At 37.4% G+C, this 23,091-nt stretch overlaps 1 protein-coding gene across 4 annotated transcripts in view; it reads right to left on the minus strand.

Moving 5' to 3' along the window:
- Positions 1-962: 962 nt before the first annotated feature.
- Positions 963-23,091, minus strand: part of RBMS1 (RNA binding motif single stranded interacting protein 1) — a 146,382-nt gene continuing 124,253 nt past the window's right edge. For 2 of the 4 annotated variants that reach the window (XM_065840684.2, XM_065840687.2), the window contains exons 6-14: positions 21,263-21,342; positions 12,376-12,491; positions 11,462-11,511; positions 11,276-11,369; positions 7,953-8,003; positions 5,701-5,811; positions 4,954-5,034; positions 3,713-3,797; positions 963-1,271 (exon numbers count right to left, since the gene is read on the minus strand). In XM_065840684.2, coding sequence (XP_065696756.1) covers positions 3,720-3,797; positions 4,954-5,034; positions 5,701-5,811; positions 7,953-8,003; positions 11,276-11,369; positions 11,462-11,511; positions 12,376-12,491; positions 21,263-21,342 — 661 coding nt within the window. In that variant the 3' untranslated portion in view covers positions 963-1,271; positions 3,713-3,719. The other 2 variants (XM_065840686.2, XM_071810965.1) reach the window with 2 other exon arrangements.

Genomic DNA, 23,091 nt, shown 5'->3' on the forward strand with positions numbered 1-23,091 from the left:
CTGGCTCTTTGTTCTTTGGTAAAGTTACCTTTTAAAAGTGCCAAGTCTTTTTATTTACCTACTATAGAGAGCTAGTACCCAATCAATTATGCTTCTACTTAGATCTCAGCGTGTGTTTGAAAACAAGTTCTTCAGCTTTTGCCATTTTGCTGCAATAGCAACTTTTCTGTTTGCTAAGTCTCAGCACAATCCTCATCCTAAAGCACTATCATTAGTATAAAGGAAGGACAAAAACATTCGGTGATATCCCCACCCCAAAGTCCCTACTCTAATTCTCCCTATGCTAAAACTAGAACATCAAGTTAGTTTCTGAAAAAAGGCAAAAAAAGATTTTACATTGCATCATACAGCAGAGTTCCTAAATCATTCAAACTACCAGAGGGAACTATTGGCATATGGCCTTACAAACAATTTATCCTATTAAAATTTCCCCAGTCAGAAAATGTGTTTCACACAAAACATTTTTTCCCCTCTTGCATTTCACTACCTTACATATTATGTGAAAAATCATTAAAAACACTTACTACACATTAAAAAAGCCAAATTTTCAGCAATTTTTATTGACTACCTTTAGAAGCCCTATGCTGCTGTTTTACAAGGCATAATAGACCAGCTCATTTGGTCAAAGCATTCTACACCATTAGTTTGGACTACTTACTGAAACAGCTACAGCATTGAAAGATTTAAGGCAAATTGGAATTTCTAGAAAAGGATAAGACACTTCACACTACATTAAAGGAAAAACAGAAAGCTAAAAGACCAGACACTATAACTGCAACACTGCACTAAAGCAACACTCACACACTGCAAGCACAGAACATCATCTTAGATGTTTTACTATTTTAAACTTCAGAAAACCCATTTCATACAATTAAAAAAAAAAGAAAAAAAAAAGAAAAAAAAAAAAAAAACAACAAAATAAAAATAAACCAAAACACAAATTCTGTCATGCACGTGAATAAGTCTCCGTGGTCATCTGTGCATACCCAGAAATTTGAATTTTTTTTTTTTTTTGCGTCATAACACTTGATAAAAATTTTTTTTTACTAAAATAAACCTGTTCATGGGAACAGCTACTAGATGAATTTAAGGTTTTTCATATGCACCTTATAGAACTTATAGCAAAAATAGTTTCAGTTGATTTCATTATAAATAACATTTTCAAGAACCTGTGCAAAACTGTCAATATTTCCTAAAGCACAATTGATCAGTAAAATCCATGATTGTTTCAGCCTTTGCACCCTTCTCCAGGCCAGGTCAACACTGGGCATCTGTAACACAGAAAGGTCAGAGCTAGAGCAGAGTTACAATCACACGGGCTTTTTCTAATGTAGCTGTCCATAAAACTAAATCACGTCCTATTTCAGACAGCTGTGAGAAGACTAAGTTAATCTGAGTACAAACTGGAGAAGGAACACAGATGGCAGTACAGGCGCTTGGCCCTTCCCAGGAGAAAGCTCTGCCAGGACACAACCACAGCTGCATTTCCTCTCCCTCCAATACCCGCTCAGCTATCTCTCTCAGCAAGACAAAGTCTGGTATTTTAAGGTTTGTACATTTATAAGCACATACACAATTATAACTGCTTTTTTTCAAGAGACTTTGACTATTTTCACATAGTAGCAACTTCTTTAAAAGAAGCTACAGAGTCACCATATGTAGCCATTAAAAGAAAGATGCTGTGTATTTCTCATCGACTGCATCCACTTTTGCAAATGTGCTAGTTGTCATTTAGCCCTTACTTACAGCAATAAGCATATAACTTTTAACAGGACAGGCCCAAAAATGCTGCATGTGCATTGAGAAAGTAGTTTCAGTTTGACAATAGTAACAAAAGCACAACAATAAGAGACTGCACTGTTCTCTGTATTTAGGGCAAGAAATAACCCCTTCACCTGTCTGAAAAATGGCAAGTACCAGCATGTTCCAGGGACAGAAATACCAAATGCCATACTCTGAGGCTGAAATCAGCTGAGTAATATTAACCGTCCTCACGTGTCCACTGCCATTGCTGACAGATTTCACTGGCTCCTACTGCATATAAATACAGGTAACGGTACTTCTTGGGAGAATAAAGTGCATGGAGGATTGGCTTACAGCAAATGCACAGGGTTGCTCACAGAGCTCCATGTTCTACACAGAGTCATCGTTATAAAATGTGTCTCAAATGGCAACATATCTCATCCCTTCAGAAGACCAAAGGCTGCTCCTCCTGCTTGGCCCCAGCCTCCGGGAAGACACTGACAGCCTGGGAGAGGGAGGCAGGAGGAGGAGAGACACGCAGGATCGCACTTCACTGTCTGCCACAGATCTCTCTTGGTAGGGAGGTTGTACATGCCCACAGGGAAGACTTAAGGCAAAACAAATCATTCCTTGAAAGCAGCTAACACCAGCCAATAGACTTGGTACAGGAAACGTGCAGGGGACAGGACTTCAACACCAGGAGATGGATAATGAGAAGAACCCATGCTTTGCTTTCTCTCTGCCCTGGACGTGGCTTTCTCCAGATGCCGGCATTTGGCCAGACTACAATAATAAACACAGGTCATATATTGCACTATGCAGACTGTGCCATCTGTTGAATGTGTGAAGTTTGCTCACTGGTTTGTTTCTATCTTTACATTTTTGAACATATAAGAAATTCTTATGCCAGTAATGGGAATGAGAGCAGCATTCTCAAATAACACAGCTGACCGGCAAAATCAGAGGTAATGGCAAAATGTGTGTACTGTTAGACCTATACATTTTAGGGGGAATATCACCAATTGGAAGTTCCTCATACATAACTGATTATGATTTTTGAGTATCCAATAAATGCCATGAGAGCTGTAAAAAACTCTTCTCTAGCACACCATTGCAGCTGAACAGAATTTTTCAGTATGAGGTCTTACAAAATTAGATTTAAAAAGTAATCTAGTCAAGTTGCCTGGTTTACAAAGCCCTCAGAAAAAGATGCATTAAGGAAAAGCTAGATTTCAGAATTTTAAAACATGGAGGATGAAGAAGGGGATGGTTAGTGCAAACAATATTTTCAGGATGGCAATCTACAGAAAGCAAAAATTTCGCATGGAAGGAGTTAGGATAAAGCTAATGGTTGGTTAGTAAAGCAAGGCCATTCAGGCAAAACCAGAGGACACCCAGAGCACGGAAGTATTAGAGCCAAGCTACAACATGGATTAAAAACTGTCAAAATTCTGGACCAAACTGCTTTGTCCCCAGAATAAAGGATGAGCAAGGAAGCCTTCAGGATAAAGGGTCAGCAAGGATTTCTACCAGGCCTTTCCCCGGACCCGGCCTGTGGCCTGTAAGTCAGTCACCAAGCTGCACGTATCGCAGAACTAGAGCATATTATACATATAAATACAGTTCCCTTTAGCGTTGTGATTCTAGTATTTTTGCACCAGTTAATTTTTATTCTTGTATACAGTATGCTGCCTAGATGAACAAATTAAAGTACAAAATAATCCAATTATGCTATAGAGAAGTTATTAAAACACTATTACTCATAATTCATTAACTCACTTCTGGAACCTGTGCTTCCTTTCCTGGCTTCTAACTCTGGCCAAGTTCAATTTAACTTCACTGCCTGTCCCCAGATACTATCAGTGTTAGTTACATGATACTAAAAAAAAATCTCAATACAGAGAACTGTAAGTTATGAAACAAAATATCTTTGAATTCATATCTTTCATGTGACATGATGAGCCCCTACCTCACAGTTACTTATTTTGCTGATACGTATACGGAGAATGGTCACTGGATGTCTCTACTGCAACCTGTTGTTGACCACTGGCTTCCTGCAAATAAAATGGAAGACATGAGACAGAACATCAGGCAGCATTATCTGCAAACTGTATTTTTATGTGACTCATGCAACTAACAGTCCTCAAATCTAAAGGCTTTCTAATATTTCTCAAGCAGGGTACTCCAAATTGGAGGTGAGAACTTTGCACTGATTTACATTTCAGTAAATAAATTATATCATTGTGCAAACCTTGTACTTCTCCAGCTGCTTTGATGTTAATAAAAAAAACCTTTGACATCATAGAAACAAATACATACAGGAAACAAATAAGTGCTAGTATATTTTCTATCTGCAAATGTAAAAGAGCACTCTCTCACTCTCCATTTGAGTGGCATCAAAGAGAATGAGATCTACTTACGACATGTGCAAACACTATTGCTTTGAGCACCATGGTGTGATCGGAACTAGGCACACAGTGCAACCACCTCATTACCAAAAGTCTTTCTCTGACCCACACAGGCAATGCATAAAATGAACCAAACAAGTTCTGTACTTTCTGGACAAATAGACTTTGAACTGGCATGTTTTTTTCTTACAGGCTCTGTAAGAGTCTGTCTGGCTCTCATTCTGAATACAAGAGCTGCAGCACACCTTGTCTAGCTTTTCTGTTAAAGAAGTACTGGCCTACAAAAGGCTGCAAGGTGAGGCAAAATAATAGACAAACTACTGTGTACTATTTAGTTACACCCTTCAACTGGACTTGCAGAGGGTTTTATTAGGCAAATATGCAAGGTGTCCTGAGATGCTAAGGTAAAATCAGGATTCTTAGCAAAAAGTTACAATCATGGTCTGTTGGCAGAGAAGTCTGCTCACATTAAAACTAAATGAAAGGTCAAAATGACAATAACACCCCTGCTTTGCTCCTGTTGGAAGTTGTGTTTCACAAAACACAAAGTTCATCTCAGCTATGCTCGTAAGGAAGATTGCTCGAAGTACTGTACTGCTACTAGTACAGGTCATTCTTTGTTATAATACTAGTGATATTAGCTGAGAATAATGACACTTTATATACAGTTTTAATATACATTCTCTTCACAGTACATTCACAGTTACCATGTTAAACTTTAAAGGGTAGCTTTCCTAGGAAAACCAAAATCTAGTATCATATCTATGCCTCTCATCTCTGGTCTTTTATAAAATATACTGACCTCAACAGGAACCGCTGCTGTCTGGACATGTGTATATTGGGGTATGTAGGCTCCTTGCATAGCTGTTGTGGCTGGCATGTACTAGAAAGACAGAGAGATCATTAAATTGAGTTGAAGCCCAATCTAAATTTAAAAGTATTCAAAATACCTATCATGGTATTGTTTAATAGATACTGACTGCTTCCCTAAAGCAATATCCATGAGAGAAAGACTTTTCTGTCTGAAACCAACAGTCTTTTCAGAAAAACGAGACACCAGTTTCGAGAAGATTCAAATTTAAACTTCAAAGAACAGGTAAAGGACTTTTCCTTCTCTGTTAATCCTGATCATCATATTTTCTTTTTAAAAATCTATCTGCTCAGAAAAGAGGGGACTTTCAGTTCAGAAGCTAGCCTGTATCTCTTCTTCTGGTGTAGTTTCTGTTACACTTTATTACTTTCTGCAACTCTAATTTGAAGAGCAAAACCAACTATTTTTTCTTTTTCGCTACAACTCTGGAGTTCCTGGGTTCCTTTCATTTGCTTTGATCTATTTTATTTATTCCTTTCCAATTTCTGAGCTGCTAATAGAATGAATAAAAACTGCTGAATATGATTAAAAAATGGAGACAGCTCTTAGTATTTTATGGGATGAAAGACTACTTAAAGATTCCTTTTTTCCTACTTGCAAGCTGCACACGCATATCGTGATCTACTCGCAGTATTTTCTACTTGTGTAAATTGTATCTTGTATTAAATTGCTACATACTGTTCCAGTACTGCCTAATGAAAGATGACTCATCTGCTGTGTCAGAGGGCTTATCATCGATGCAGGCTGTAGTGACATGGTGTGGTCCATGGAGGGAGTCAGTACAGCACCCTATTAAAATAGAGAAAGAAAGAAAAAAAGAAAGAAAGAAAGAAATGGTTGTGGCAACACTCAGATTTTAATTACATTTTTGATTTGAGAGTCTAAGTACGGGCTGTCCTTTCGAAGGGATATACCACAAGAACTCTCCTTAATCCCAGACACTGACTCAGGACGCAGGTCTGGGGCATTCTGAATATTCTACTTGAGTAGACGCGTTGTGCAGTTTGGTAATGGGGTAAGAAAAGCATTGACTTCCTATTGAACATGTAACTGATGTATGATGCACTTGAGACAGCTGCTGAAAACACTTTGTAAAAGATGAGTTTAACCAGATGCTAACTTTAAAGTAAACATTTGCACACATTATCAGGTATTGATTCACTCAGCTTAACCTTTGGAATTTCAGGCTTTAGGAAGAAACAGTTGTCTTCTCTTTAGGAAAGGAGGCTTTGGTGGAACATTTGTGTTAGGGGAATTCTACTTGTCACATGCAACGTTCACACACAAGACAGCTGCTCTAACTAATGGCTGGTTTCATTAGCACACACACACATTTTAGAAGAGTGAGATAGCAATGCTGTGTAAAAGACTGATTCTATGTCTAAACACTAGCTACTGTGATGATCTTTCTTTCAGTCCTGTACCAATTTGTTAGCATCATAAAAAGTATACATATTATTTTTAAACACTTGAGATTGCTAAATATGGAGGGCAGACTCGTAAGGTTTTCAGAGTTATCTGAAATGGAAGTTTATCAACAAATTTCATTTACCAATCATGTTCTACAAAAACACATTTCCAAATATTTGTTATGACTTATGCTTACAAAAGTGTTGATTAAAATTGACAGAGGCTCAAAACTAACAGAAATAATTGCAGTATACTGAAAGCCAGTGTTTTGAATCAATAACTAATCCTTAAAAAGAAAAAAACCTACAGAGTATAGCTGGAAAAACAACCATGTGATCAGTGTAGATGAAATGAGTCACAGGCACATCAAACACTAAAAGAATTTCCTGTCTGTAGACTGCAGGCTTCTCTGCAAAGCAAATGAGCAAGACAGCACCAGTCTTTGCACAGGCCAAAACTGAACTTAAATCAGAAATTTAGATCTCTGTTTTCAACTGTGAAATCTCATCTTGCATACCTGTAAAACTAATATGCCTTACAGCATTGTAACATCATAATTTGTGCCTTTCACAGCACAATTTGCAAGATGTTTTTTATGAAAATATGTGTTGCTAGAAAGAAAAGTTAAAAACCAGTTGTGAGTGTGTGTTTAATGTAAAAAAATCACAAATACAACAACAATTAAGTGTGTGACAGGGTGCTTTGGTTCAGCATCACCTTCTCTGCACGCGTAAGAAGAAAAGGTCCTGCCAAGAAGATTTACATTCTATAATCTGCATTCCATAATCTGCATATTAATTAAAGTCAAGACAATATCCTTTCTATATCTGGAAACAGACTTGTTTGTTAACTACAGGAGTGCATACATTAAAGTGCCTGTTATTATTTGTAATGCTCATCTCAAAAAAGTAAGTCTTAGATCTAATGGTACTTGATTGGCAAAGGACATAGATAAGAAGCAAAATATCATGGGAGAGTATAGATTAGCATGCCTGACAGTCTGCTACAGATGCCACAGCCAAAAGTATAGGGAGCCTAGCATTACTCATAAGCAGTGAAGCAAGAACAAGCTATGCAGGTTTTCTCAAGTGAGTGCCCATAATGTCATTTGTATCACTACATCTATCTGTCTCACAAGCTATCAAGTCTGAGCTATTTATTCTAGACTCATTCTAAAACCTTGGATCTTCAATTCCAGCTCCTCATAGGTAAACAGTATGTAAAACATTGGGGTTTGCAAAGTATCTTTCATCTACATTTAAAAAAAAAAAAAATTTCTTCAGGTTGTTGATTTGGTAACTCTTATTGTCCTCATCGTCTCGATATCCTGAAGGCAACTTTCTTACTTTCCTAATAAAATGAAGTCCTAATTCAGGTTACTCTCTTTTGATCCATGATTTAATAATTATGTAATTGTCAAAAATCTGGAAGTAACTGGCCAGAAATTCATCTATTTCCTGTTGTTTAAAGCATGTAAAGTGTTTCTACAATCAGTAACACAGAGAAGTATAAAAACTTACTGGGTGCTGCATTATGTATGGTTGAGGCTGCATCCAAGAAGGACTCTGAACCTAGAACAAAATCAATATTTTATTTTTCGTTTTAGTAATTATTTTTCCTGAATACTCCAAGATATAGTAATAATTTAATAAATCATGTTACCAAGCTCCATCCCTTATTTATTTACTTTTTAATGCAATTAGTCACACTGTGGAGAAACACTGCTATCTATGAAAAGTGTATTTATTGTACCTGCAAATCAGAAACAAGATTTGAAGACAATATACCACATACACCATTCAGAACAGCAAACTACGTTCAGGCCTCAGAAACTTTATCAAGTACACTGAAAGAGTCCAAATAGATGCATGAAAGACTTCTGCTGTACTGGAAAACGAGGTGCCTTCGGTGTTCGAAATTGCTTTGGGGAAAAGTAATTGGGATCTCAGATGGCACAGCATAATTTGCCTTCTAGCATGATCAGAATAAAAAAAAATTTAAAAAATTGGATTTTCACAAGGGTAAAAGAAACTAGCAATTCTGCTGGAATCTTGTTCCAGGATCAAAGAGAACATTTAGGAGACTTGTTCTTCTCCAAGACTTTGTGGTGTGTTATTCCAAAAGCACAAGAAGAGGAGAAAGTTCTGATGAGCAATCCTGCTCTAGCATGTTTTTTCTCCTAAAACACTGACTACCCAAATAGTTAATTGAGGCAGGATGCATAACTTTGCATGACAAGGTAAACTAAAAAGATTAAACAGTAAACTAATAATTTGTATGGTTATCTTAGTTGAAAAGAGCCAGTTGCAACAGCTCTTTGAAAAAGTATGCTGCAAGAAATATTAAAAGTAAGAATGGAAACATTTCATCCCCACCTCCTGTAGGTGTGCAGCATAAGGCAGGATTCTGACCTGCACTGCACATGCAGAACTGACTCACCATTGCTGCTCGGCATTTAAAAGCCCTTCAACACCTCTACCATCATTCCCAGAGTCTTGTAAACAGGACAGACACTCTTGAAAAAAATTCAGGTGAGGTATTTTCTGCAAGATGGAAACATTTCTTCCCTCTGTTTGATACCAGCTTTCAAGTCAGAGTAATCACTTTTTTTTTTCTAACCAGAAAAAGAGCAAACAGGAGTTCAAAAATTGAAAGCATTTGAACCCTCTCTTTCCTCAAGGAAAAGCTTAGTGGCAAAAATACTGGCAAGGCTTGACTAAAGCTTTGGTTAATCTACTCATACCACGATAGTAACTGGCTCAGTACTGTCATTTGGTTATGTACGAGTGGCAGAAACAAACACTACCCAAAACTTTATTGAATTTGTTTGCCTTTAACAAGAATAAATCTAGGAACAGGTTATACCATGCCTCAAAGAAAAATAAATAAATCAATAATGCTCTCATGATACGTCTGTTGTGTAGATGACAGAACACTGCAGGTTTCAGTGAGAAGGGATCAGTAATGAAGATGTGACTAATGCTCAAATTGTGAAACTCTTCTGGCCAAGAACCTCCTTCCTCTCCAGTACAGAATACTTGAATTTAATTTTCAGTTCCTATTACTGTGGCACTTTAAGCATAATGATGTTAATAACTTTATCCACAATAATTTAAACCCCATGCCATGTATATTGAAATACTGGTAATAACATTTTTGGAAACATACAGTACTGTGGTCCAGTACAAATCCATACAGTATAAACCCAGAAAAGCAATACTATATTCCCAAGAAGTATGTATCCATGCCAACTTCCAACTTTTATTTGGATTCTGAATATCTGACAGTCTCACATTGACAAATCATTTATAATTTAATAACGAACAGCAGTTAATTCTACGGGAATATTTTTCTGGGTAAGAACTTGCTGTAATTTTTGAGATATTGCTGTACAAAGCAGAGAGATTCAACACACTGAAAAATACAGTACTAGCACTGCCTGCCGAAAGAACACTGGGTTGCGTAAGTCACCTCAGGAATTACTACAAAATTAATCCAGCTGCTCTTTACCCTAGAGTACACCCTCCTAAATAATGCTTCGCTCACAGAGGAAGGTATTAGAAGCCCAAACTAATATTAGACAATTCTTCCTCATTCTTCTCACCTCAAATGGCAGGGTACATGCAAATTTCTGCAAGGGAATACCAACCAAATCGCCCACAGTGCCTCTGTTACCCTTCTACAGGCTTTCTACATAGCCTTCTATACACCCACGGTAAGCTAGAAAACTCAGCACATCTCTCCCACTAAAGAGCAAACAGCCTCTTCTTCCCCTGACACATAGAGGTAAGAATTTTTCAAATGTAATTAGTTTCTGTTATTTATTACCTGAATCACTGATGTTCACTTTGTCTATGCGTTAAACAATAAAATGCCAAAATAGCTGATCATTTAGCTTACACTAGGATAATTGGCATGTCTCAAGTAGTAATTACAGAGCTTTTATCTGAGACTGTCATACTAGTTGCATTAAATGCAAGTTGCTTGTAAACTGAAATGTATGATGCCCTAGAATTGAACATTCCTAAGAGATTTACACTCAAGTACAACAACTGTTCCATATCATTTCTCAGCATGTTGAATTCTTTGTCAATACCTCTTAGAGGGGACTCAAGGTGGCAACTATCAAAATTCCTTTTCAAGAAGCTTTGGACTGGGCTCTCAGAACAAAAAATGCGCATGTTAATGTTTTAATTTATTGTTCAAAATAAAGTAACTTTTAGGTTAGAAACACAGTTCTAGACTAATAAATGCTTTACTCCCAATCTGAAAACACTGCATTTGAATGCTAACGTAATTTGAACTTCAAACTCCTTTTCAAATTTCTTTCTCTAATGTTTCTCTCTCTCTTTCTCTCAAGTTTCTGTATCCTTTGTAGTACAACTATGTAACACATTATTTTGGGGGTTTTTTGTTTGTTTCACTGAATAAACCTGGAGGAAAGCCCAAAAAGCATAGAGAAACATATCTGAAACAGAATTTAACTAAATCAAGAAGGTTTTAAATAACGGTTATTTTAAAGATATATTACTGACATTTAAAGAACTTCACTAAGAGAAAATGAAAAATCATACATGAAATGCAGAAGTGGCTACAAATACCTTAACCACCGCACAAGTTAGAGACTTTGTTTTGCAAGACACCAGGTATCTCATTAAATTGCTGTGCTTCCTGAAACAAACACACTCAGTTTTTAAGGCCTTCATTGTCATGCTGTACAGCACAAAGGAGCCACTTGATTAAAATTAAGCATTATTGAAGAATTCATAAAACCAGGTGTTGCACCTGATAAATAAACATAAGCCCCAATAACCATTTCAGCTACTAAGTTCTAAATACAAACCTGGTATGTGGAAACCGGAGAAGCAATATATGGCGTAATAGATGTCTGAGTGATCATTCTGTTTGCTGTAATACTGTATGGCGATGGATAAAATCTAGAAAATGCAGAAATATTTATTAAATGCCAGTTCTGTGTACCTTTCACAATGCAACCATTTTTTTCTTAGTGTGGCATTATTTGACATACCCATTTTGTAAAGCAGCTGTGGTTGGATCATACGTGAGTGTCATTCCAGCCTTTAAAAAAACAAACATGGAAAGAAAGAATTGACAAAACTCATTTTGATTGTAAGTTATTTCTCTTACTCTTTCGTTAGTTGTATTATTTTAACTGAAAACTTGCATTGAAATAGTTCATTGCTATAAGTTAGGGAAAGGTGAATTGCCAGAAGTAATTATCTAGTGAAGAGAGTCAGCCATGTTGGCTGTGAATACAAGTTTCCAAGTTCCCAGCATGAGAAACAAAATGCAATCTATGAAACACGTGGCTAGGAGAACGTGTGTGTTAGAGAGGCAGGGCATGAAGATGATTATGTTAGGGTGTTGCCTACAATATATTAACTGTAAGAATGAATGGGGAGTGCTGTTTTTCAGAAGATTCGTTTGAATTTTCTTGTCTCATATAAATGAGGTGTCTAGGCTTGCTAACCACAGTAAGCCTATGAAACTATTATCTTGAACATTAAAGCTAAAAAACCTGTGACTAAAAATATTAATGCTGCACTGCATTGGTATCCTATTTTAATTTTATGAAAGTAATGTGCATTTCAGTGCTCCATAAATCAAAGGATTATTTACTACATGTAAATAAAGTTATGTTTCAGGTAGTTCTAGAATACGAGACATCTCTCAGGCATTTTCCTGACCAAGCTGACAGAGATTTTATTGTTCACTTTAGCAAGGTAGGATTTAGTGTTCTGCATTTTGCCTTTTTCCTCTTAAGAAAGAGTTAAGTATTTCATAGAGTTGCAAACTGTCAGGTAAGAGCTGCCTGTACATTTTTAGTATGGCAAAGAGCCAAGCCAAGAAGTCTCAATGCCTGTCATTTTCATAAGTATTCATTATTGCACACCCACACTAAAGCTTGAAGGGAGGACTTACAAGTCTCACCTCGCCTTCTCTGTGCCACGCTCTTCCGTTCTGTATATATTTATTCTGATTCTGTCTCTTTTTCTGTCCTCCATCAGCAAACTTGCACAATAAAGGTTCTGCAGGAACTGAGAAGAAAGAAGGAATGTTAGTTGAAGTAGTGTTCATACCCAGGTGGTCAGCGCTCCACACGAGGTATGTGTTTTAAGTTATATTGCCAGTATGGCAGTTAAAATAATATGGACTCATCCTACAGCATCAATGACTGTTCTGTGTAGTACAAAGATTGCTGCCACGCACAAATAGAGCATTTGGAATGCCTTTTATCTTTGATTTTAAACTACTGCTCTAAAACCTGTTGGAAATAAACATTGTATATCCTGAGTATATGTCTCTTATTCTGGGGATAAATGAGAACTGCCATCTGAATTCTGAGCTCTGCGTCTTAGGAGGTCCACCTAAGAGGGGCGGAGAATAAATCTGGCAAAGACCTTGAATATATTCCCCCCACCACTTGGAGGTTTCAGTAATGTTCCAGAACTGAAACCGCCCTGCTCATCCAGAATAGCCAGAAGAGCTGGCACAGAGCCTACATTTTCTCCAACTGGTGGCAGGGTGGAGTGGGCACCTTTATCTCCTGCCACCTTGCACTGATATTGTTCATTCCCTTTTAATCCCTGCTCTATAAAGAGCATACAATGCAAACAGAAATTCTTTGAGATTTTTCTCTTCTTTTCATACTGTCATGAAATGGTATCACTATACTTTGGGTTTTATTTAACCTTTTTTTTTGCATAACACAATCCTGACCATGGCTTCCATTTTTAATGTCAAAATGATGATGAAAAAGAAAAGTTTTCATAGTATTCTTTCCCTGTTACCAGCTTAAACTACAATAGTTTCCAAGTACCTAAGGCTGAAGCACAGCTCTGCTACATCACACCACACCCTCCCTAATCACAGGGTGGAAGCACTGTTACGACTTGGATGCGAACACTTCTCTGCCAATAATACCTGACACATGAGCTGTCTAAGCTTTACCATGACACTCCTCCAGTCCTTCTCTGTTTGGAAACACCTTCATGAGACACGGCTGGATCTGAAAACATGCAAGATTCCAAATGCAGAGCAAACACATGGGGTGGGATGGCTACCCACAAAAAAAACCCCACAAAACAACCTCAAGAAAAATTTTAGCGTCTCTGTATCATGCAATATCTATTAGTCCAACCATGGCCAATGCTGATGGGTCCTTCACACAGGCTGCATTTCTAAATGATTGGTATGGAAGACCTCAGAGACTTACAACCTGGCAAAGAGTCTGACTTTTAAAACTCTGGCACAAAACTAACACTAATGGCCAAGTCAACCCTGGCTCTGGATGGCACTCCTAAAACATGAGCTCTGGTTCTAGAGGGAGAATATCCACTTCCTACATGATATATCTTTTGACAGCCTTCTCTAGAAAAGATGGAGGGACTGGGAGACATAAATGGTAAGTGCTTCCCTGTCTCATCCCCAATATTGACCCCACATCCATCAGAGGCTTGTACTGCTCCTACAGGTGCACGCACTGGTATTGAGCAGTCAAATAACTTCAATATGAGAGATCCAGACTTTAGTACTAAACATGATGACTGAATTGATTTTAAAAGTGTTGTCTTACAGAGAACAGTAATTAAAATACTACAATCATAAAATAAACTAGTGAAAGGTTAGGCTAATGACACTGGAAAAAGTAGTGGAGACCTATGGACAGTGGAGTAAATGCACAATAAGAGAAACCCTGAAGAGGCAGAAACTTGAGAACATAATCTTCAAAATCTTGCATTTCTGAATGGGATTTCTGGCATTTCCAGAAATGAGTTTTGCTTTGGGGTCTTCTATCATGAAAAGCAACTTCTGTCTCGGCACATTTGGGGCAAAACAGTTCTACATCAATACCCTGATGGCTAATTTCATGTTACTTTATCAAACTAGATCCAAATAACCTTGGTCATATCACATAGCATTTTAATCCACATGCAGTTCTGTTGAAAAAAGAGAAGATAATCTCAGAAGATGCTAAGTCAATATGGGTAAAATTGACAGGTTCTGATCTGAAATTCTTCTGATTCTGATTTTACACAGTGAGGAAAAAAAATCCATCAGAAAGGGAGAGCTGAGATCCAACTACTGAATTTAACTGCCTTGAATGAGAAAAGTTCTTCCTCAAGTTGAGCACCTCTGGCTACTTATAAATTATTCCAAGTCACCTAGTATTGTGGGAAGCATGTGTGACTTCCAAAATACACACTATAAATTTTTGGATTCAGTCAAAAGAAACTGGCATGAGAATGGCTTATAAAGACATCAGAAAATACCTAAAAACTTCTAGCCCTATGACTCTGTATTACAGCACTCACAGGTAGTAAATACTTTAAGCTGGATTATGCTTTCATTAAAAATCCTCATAGTGAATTGTATAGAACTTTTCTGAAAGCATTATTTGTGCTTACATTTTTAATCTCTCAAGATTTTTTTTAAAGTCAGAGTAAACCTGTCCAACTCTTTGAATAAAATGTTCATAAAAATCTATTTTAAGAATATATATATTTTTTCTTAGTAGATAACTGAAAACAGCTACATTTTAAAAGAAGAAACATTTTCTGTGGTGCATTGGAAACACTTCCCTGACAAATTTAAAGAGGAAGAAAAAGTGGAGCAAGTATTATCCACATGGATTGGATTTTGCATACATAATATCCAAAACCTGCAGCAATGAGAAAAAATTTGAAAAGCATTAATTTGTGATTTGCCACAAGTTCATGTTCCATCTTACTGAACACAGATCTGGACATGGCAACGCTTGCTTTTCTGACCTTCTAGCTTCTCTTGCTCCTCATTGTGTTCATAAATGAAGATGAATGCTGTGAAAGCTCCAACTCACGTTAAAAAAAAATGAAGCAGACCATCTATTTAATACAGCCAACTGCTGTGAAAAGAGCCTATAGGATTTGCCTTCCCTGATTCCAGTTCAAGATCTGCACGCTGATAGTGAGGACCTCTGCAACTGAAAGCCGAAATGCAATTCTTGGCTGTTCTCTCATCCATCTGACCTGAATACTACCACATTCATTGCTTCAAGAACACAATGACTGATGGTCATCAGAGGGAGGGTAATGAGGAGATCAGCCTTCATGGGAGCCAAGTATGATCTGTTGATCCTCCTCCCACCAAAGAATGAACATAGCCCTTACTCCTTCTAAATTAAATCTGAAACTTATTTCTTCAGCTTACCTTTCCTCATATTTTTCACAAATAACGTAAGATATTCTCTCTCTTGCACATATATGTATATATAAACAAAAAACTCCAACAAGCCCAACAGACCAGTCGAGCATTCTTTCTTTGTGGTCCAGGAAGGAATCACAGAATCACAGAATGGTTAGGGCTGGAAGGGACCTCTGGAGATCATCTAGTCCAACCCAAGGAAGGAAAAGTCATTTTTATTGTTTAATTGCTGGGAAGTGTGCAGGCCTGGTGATGATGGGGATCATTAATCATTCAGTGACTTGTCTCTATGTGCATGAGAGAGAGGCACAGTACAAGTATCTGGAGTTGCATTCACAGCTAAGACATTGCCAACGTAAAGGGCTACAACTTACAGGGGACTTATGCTTCTGCAGCTAAGACCTGATGTTTAAAATGCCCACTCTACAGACACTTAACACAAACCAACAGACACTCTCCATGGTTTGCAGGTGTTTGCTGGGCCACTGCTATGGAGGCATTCTGTAACCAAGGGCTTTCCCATGCTCTAACAGCAGGTCAATGCTATAAAACATGGCTGTGGGAAGCACTGACAATCTCCTCCTGCCCTGAAGCACTCTCCTCTAGAGCTAATGTTTTAACAGAAAAAAGATGTGAATGCAATATTAGTCCAGAGAGTAAATACTTGCTTGTTGTACACATGCTGTGCACATGTGTACATTAGAATTCAGTCTTTGTTTCTTTAGTGTCTACCCAAATACATACCAGTTGCTACTATAAATGCAAGAACAAAACTGATGTTCTTTTGTTGGACTTTATGTTTACACCCTTGACTTTACATGGCTAATTTTATCAACTTTTCAACAAACCCTGCTTTCCAATATTAAAAATAGCAACAAAATACTTTAAAAATACAATTATTATAATCAGTTTTCAATTAAACTGCATCTTTTAGTGACTTTCATTTCATATTTTCTAGTGACAAAGCATAAGGGACTAATGAATTCTGACATTAAAACATAACTTTAACGATACAGCAAGCCTGCAGAGCTAGAAACTTTTGCCAAAAGCTGTGGGAATTAAGGAAGAAGTTGTGCAATCAAAGATCTCAGTAACTTTATATGTTTAAAGAGAAATGAAATATATAGTCTTCACCATCCTAATCTTCACTTAAACACAGTGCTCTGAGTTACTTTTCTTTAATAATTTACACAGTTTCATAATTTGTCACAGTATATCTGGAGTGGTTTTAAATAGTATTTTTCTTTTCTATTCCAATATTACTTCTTAAAGCTAAGCAGCAATTACAAACTATGAGAATTACAGCAGTAAAATCTTCTAATCTTTGATCTAATGGGTAAATCTTGGTTCCTTTGCCTATAGTGTGACAATCAGGAGCAACACCAGTACTGTGACCTCCGGATACCCTTTAGCAGTGGCTTTCAGAATGTGGTTCATGGATTATTTCTAAAGGATCTGTGAAAGATAACTAAGAAATGTGAGTTTATGGTCAAATGGCTTAAATACACTATACAGATATCTGCAGTGCTGGATACTTTGTAAAGGTAAGTAAATACAAAAAGCTTGAAAATGACAGTCAAGAGATAACTACTTGAAGGCTACATGTTCTGTCCTCTCCTGCACCAGAAAGATGTCAAAGATCAGAATCATTTCAAACAGCAGTGTCTACCATGCCTGGTGGATGCTCTGCCTAGTCTACAGTCAAGAGCATAGGCAAGAGCAGGGCTCTCACAAATATCTTTGATTTCCTCCCTAGACCAGAACCCGAGTGATCAATACCTTTACCCTGAGTGGGAAGACGAGGGTGGGTCATGGATAATCTCCGATTTTTGAGTCAATACTGCAACCCACCATTCCTGAAGCAAAAATGGTACAGGCTGCTCAGCAAAAATGCCCTCTACCTTACATCCATTAAATTACCTGAGTTATTTTTCAGTAGAAGAAGTACAAAATAATCCCTAAAGCCTATACAACAGGCATAAAACTTTTTTAACTTTTAAACTTCTGTATTTTTCATTTTAAATGTAAGAGAGACAAACACTCAGATTTACACTTACCTTATGTATTCTACAGCACAACTGCTTTATGTAATTATTATCATGATTATTCTCATGTATTATCATGCTGCTGTGATAGGGAGGAGATACCTTTCATGATTTTGCCCAGCAAATCATTTCTACAATAGTTATGGGTCCAACCCAAGACAAAAAGACAGCGATCATTAAGTATCATCTTTAGTGGGGGAAGGTTAAGTATGCTGTTCTGTCCTCGCTACTTATCTTCTGTGTCTTGGGTCCTTATATTAGTCTACTCTTTGTTTCCTCCAATTCATGTCATGAGGTTCACATTTCACAGAAGAACGGAAAAGTTTTACATATCACATTATTCACTGAAAACAATAATACCCTGAAGAGAAAAGCAGAACTAAATGCAAAACTTATTTCAAGGTTATAGCAACCATGTAATAAACATACAGTTGAGAAGAGAATGAAATACAAAAATCAAAGTCCTGAGAGAAATGGATAGAAAGTCACAGTCCATGAAAGAGAAAAAACTATCACAATAACTTACGTTACAAAAGTACAAATCCCAACCAGAACAAATGGTGAAACTAATACACCACTACTAGGAGTTATAGGATTATACCAACTTGCAGTGCACTTGAAATTGTCCTCTGAGCTAACCTTCCTTCTTGACCAACCTTCTTCTTGACTGAAGACATACAAGGACACACTAAATATTGAATATATTTAATTAAGTTAATATGGGGCAGGGTAATAAAGCCTGAACAACTTGTCACATCTGGGTTCAGCTTGCTCAGTATCATCAATGCCCAGTCACTCACTTAACTTTACAGTCAAGGCTTTTGTGACCGCCCTGTGGCAACCTTGCACCTCCCAGATTCAGAGGTTTTTCTGTTCTGCTTTCTCATGCTCCAGAGGAGGTTTCACCTATGCTTCCTAAAGCTGTGTTTAACCCATTCTTTCATTTAAACCCAAAGTTAGTTAAAATAACAAAGCTGCATTATGAAAGCATGTTTTTGTTGAACAGATGTTCTTCCTCCCACACCTATTTCATTACAGGCCCGTCTCTCCTACCCTCCTCATCCTGATAACAGTGTTTATATAGCCAGCTCCCTTTGCTGATTTTAGCCAAGTTTCTAGGACACAATGTATTAATTTAAACATAGTTCCAGTTCTACGATATTATTTCATGTGTGTATTTGAACTTGCTCTTCTATAACCCCAAAGGATGCTAATCCTTTCCAAAACATTTTCCTAACCTTTGTTTGTCCAACAGCTTTCCCAGTACATCCACTTTTCTCTGTGCAGGTGGTCTAAGACCATGGTTGGCCCATGTCTATGCCCCACTTTTTGGCATACTGCAGCATATTATTATACTAATAAGATTGCATTTTTCGACGTGTGCTTGCTATGTGGTGAGGAGCTCCAGGAAGAATTTGGACTCCATAAAAACCTTTGCAAGGAGCAATACAAATTCACAGCACCAGCATGGAAAAGTAGAGTTGGGGCTGTACCCTGTACAACAAAATTGAGAGTCTTTAATAAACAAGTTTCTCACAACTCCCTCATGCACCTACTTGCTTGTCACATTTTAGTGTCATGGAGGGTGTGACTCATCTCACTTAACTGACTTTCAGCCATTTAGAGTTATCTATTTCTGAGATACCCTTTGAAACCACAAGGACAGCTGACAGCAAAGATACATCAGTCTCTGGAGGTGTGTGCTGCTTTACCTATTTCAGAGAGAGAGCCTCGACAACTTCTTTACCAGGTAAGCAGTAGAAGTGGAAGTCTGTGAGATTAATTATATTTTGAGATCCCTCTTTAGCATCCACCTTCTGATAATTACGAGTTCTTGGCAAATTTCTTGTCCCTAATTAATCACACTTTTCTGGGAAATGTTTTCCTCCATGCTGCAGAAATCATTCTTACAATTCTGTGCAGCAACTTTTTATTTCTATCTGGTTGAAGCTGATCACACAAGGGTGCAACTCCAGCTCCAGCAGGGGCCCACCAGAGACAGAGCATGATTAGCAACAACATGTTTAACAGCTTGTTCATTGAGAAGAGGATAACGAAAGTGAAAATAAAAATGAGCAAACTAAAAAGCACTAATAGGAGGTTGTATTATAGTTGGGGTTTTTTGGCTGGTTGGGTTTTTTTACTCTCTCTAACTGAATAGAAACTAATGTATGTTAATCTGAACTCCCGGTTTCTCCATACTTTGTACTCTTGATTATGTCCAAACTATAGCAGCACTATAAAACTAATGAGAGAGAGTGGATCAGAGCACAGTCAGCATTCAAACAAGATCATTCCATGATCTCCTTGCCCCTAAGGGGATTTTCCATCTCGCAAAACACAGACTACTAAACATATGAAATAGAAAAGTAAAAGTTACAGCTCCTATGTATGACAAAGTTTTAACTAAATAATCTCGGTAATCAATCCCAATGCAAACGGTCTGCAAAAGACAGGTCAGGGAAGTCAAAACCCTGCGACAGATTAGTGTTGGTGAAGGGAGTGGCTTCCTGTGCTCTGAAGCCACTTTCCATCCCTACCACAGCACAGACTGCCACAAAATGGAGAAGTCTTTCAGGGATAAGACATGTATGCAGTTTTACTAAACAAAAGGCATTCTTGTCTCTCTGCCAAGGGCTGCTTTCCTCTTCCTCGGTGTCAGGGTCTGGCTGCAGAGAACATTTTCCCAGGGGAATAACGGTGACTTCAAGAACTACAAATCAACAATGTAATGTAAAAAATTCCTACTCGGGATTCTCAATAAAATGGTTGCCAAAAGCTGCCTGCAATGTCAAGTATATATTCTTTCCTCCTTTATTGCCCTCTTTTCTTCCTGTTTCACTCTGATGCTCTGAATTTCCTTTCCTCATTTTTAAGTTTATGGAGTAATGCATTTTGTATCTTAGAAGCAATGCTGACAAAGCAGGCAAAGTGATGAGGAACTTCTTGTGACAAGTTGCACTATGTAGCCTCTCTGCATTTTTCCCTGCACAATATTTCTAGAAGTAGCATTCTTCACTGACCTCCTTTCTTCTTCCTGAAGCACCTCAAAGCCTACTCTGACTTGGCGAGTCACAGGTCCCCAGTCAATGAAAGTGCCTGGTATTTAGGCACTGCTGCAGAATCTATTTTTTTCTAATCAAATCCTTTTTTGAAAATTACTTCCAAAAAAATCAGCAACAGATGGCAAAAGTTGTCCATTTTTTGCCTCTCTCAAAGAAAAACTGTCCATGGCCAATCAGCCAAATTCTGCTCTGTTTTACACACAACACATATTTGTCTCCTGATTTCAACTGGGATTATGTGGGATGTAAATTCGTGCATAGCTGGCTTAAGGCATCTTAGCTGCTTGTCTATCTGCTAGGAGAGAAAACTACTAAATTCCTCAAAAAGGTTTATAGTAGAAAAAGAATATATTATGTTCCAAGTAAGCAAGTATTACAGTCATCCAACAAGAGACAGTTTAATTTTTATAAGCCTGCCTCTGAATGAGAAGCCAGATACAACAATCAGCATAACAGGCTTCCACTATGTAAGCAGTAACTCATTCATACATCTTGTTAGAAATACATGCAACGTACCAGAAACTCCTGCTGGTGTCTTTATGAATTTTCCATTAAAATGAGCAATCACTGCTTCACATTTTTCTGTTGACTCCATCCTGAGAAAATAAAGAATAATTTACATAAATTAAACACTCATCCAGATTCCCATGTTTGTGATTTTTTTCAGCGTATTTCTTTTGTGGCTTGCTTTCCCATGTGTAAGCAATAGAGAGGATGTTTTCTAAGAAAACACAGCTTCAGAAAGGTAAAATTAAACTTGGTTAACTTTTTATGCACTCTCGAGGCCAGTGTTTGTGCCAAACTGCAAATACGATACCCTTATTTACTTAGAAATTAGGCAGAACACAACTTGGACAGCTGTAGTACAAAGTACCTACACTGTCTTGAAGGAAGCAGAAAGACTGAGCCACAATTGTTCATAGCTGAATGTGTCAGTGATATACACAAATGCTAATGCCACTTCTGATAGAGGATTCTGAAGCATCTGTACAGTTTAGGAGTAATAAACTCAAATATAAACATGCCTGGCTGCATGCCCCAAACTGCCTTTGCAGCTCTTAGCTTATATAAGCTTATATATAAGCTCTTAGCTTATATCGCGCCAACTAAATCATATACCTGTCTCTTATTTAATTGTCCCCAGGTTCCCTTCAAAACAGGAGCTAATAACAGAACAGCTGTCATGACTACTGAGATTTTATCCAGCATCCTGAACAGGTTCGGGCACCTGTGTTGTCAAAACCAGCCTTTATAGACTGGGGGACTGGTGGGCCGCTGTGAGTCTGGGAGCGGCTCCATAGGTTGCAGCTCCATCCTTGGGGTGCAATGTGGGCGTGTTGATCCTAACAGTCAGCTTGGACTAAGTTGGAATGGATGACCAAGACATGCAAGTACAACAAAATTTATTTTAAAATAAGAATGTGTTTTGCAATATATTTAGAAAGATGGTATTTGGATAATGTTGAACAGAGATTCTCTCTTTATTTGTTCATTAAGTCCTCTAATTCAGATCCACAAATTAGGCCAATGGCCTCAGCAGCAAAGAAGTAGCACTAAAAGTTACTAAGCCTTGGCACCTTTTTAATTCTGATAACCTTTCTGCGCAGGCCAACAAAATATAATCATTAACAACAAGCAAAATTGTCAAAATGGCAGACTGAATAAGAAGTCTTCTTCGTGGTTTGAAAAATGTCTTCTAGAGAATTTCAGAAGTGCTGGATTGTTGGATCTGCATCAAAGAAATCTATTTTTTTTTTCCTCTCACGCAAAACAAAAAATATAGTTTAATCTCAGACTCAAGTCTGGACTTGATAAAATATATTATCCCTTATTAACCTAATAAAATGCTCCCAAAGGCAGGCAATGAAAATTTCTACTTAATGTCCACATGTTTCTTGGACAATTTTAACTTTAACTAATATTTATCCAAAAATAATCCAATACCTACCTTTCAGAATAGGGGAAATTGATTAGAGATGATAGCAACAGCTTAGTCTATAAATTATATACTATATATATGTATCTGAATAAAAAATATGTATATAAAAACAACCTCATGTTTATCTGTACATATAAAACTTATAACATATAATACAGATAAACACTCTTAAAATATCCTCTTGTAATGTCTTCAATACATGTATTTTACATACAATTCTAAAACTCTTCTGGCTATATCACAGTAAAAGCATTCCTAAAATACCACTTATTCAAGGTAGAGTCGGTAAGCAAGTTTAGGGAGAAAAGACTAAAGAAATTCAAAATGTCAAATGAATTTTAGCGTGGACATTACCAGATTGTGCCCTCCATAGTACCAAAAAGTGAAAGCTGCATTTAAGCAAGTA

This window comes from Patagioenas fasciata, chromosome 7, assembly GCF_037038585.1.
Source record: "Patagioenas fasciata isolate bPatFas1 chromosome 7, bPatFas1.hap1, whole genome shotgun sequence".
Taxonomy (NCBI): domain Eukaryota; kingdom Metazoa; phylum Chordata; class Aves; order Columbiformes; family Columbidae; genus Patagioenas; species Patagioenas fasciata.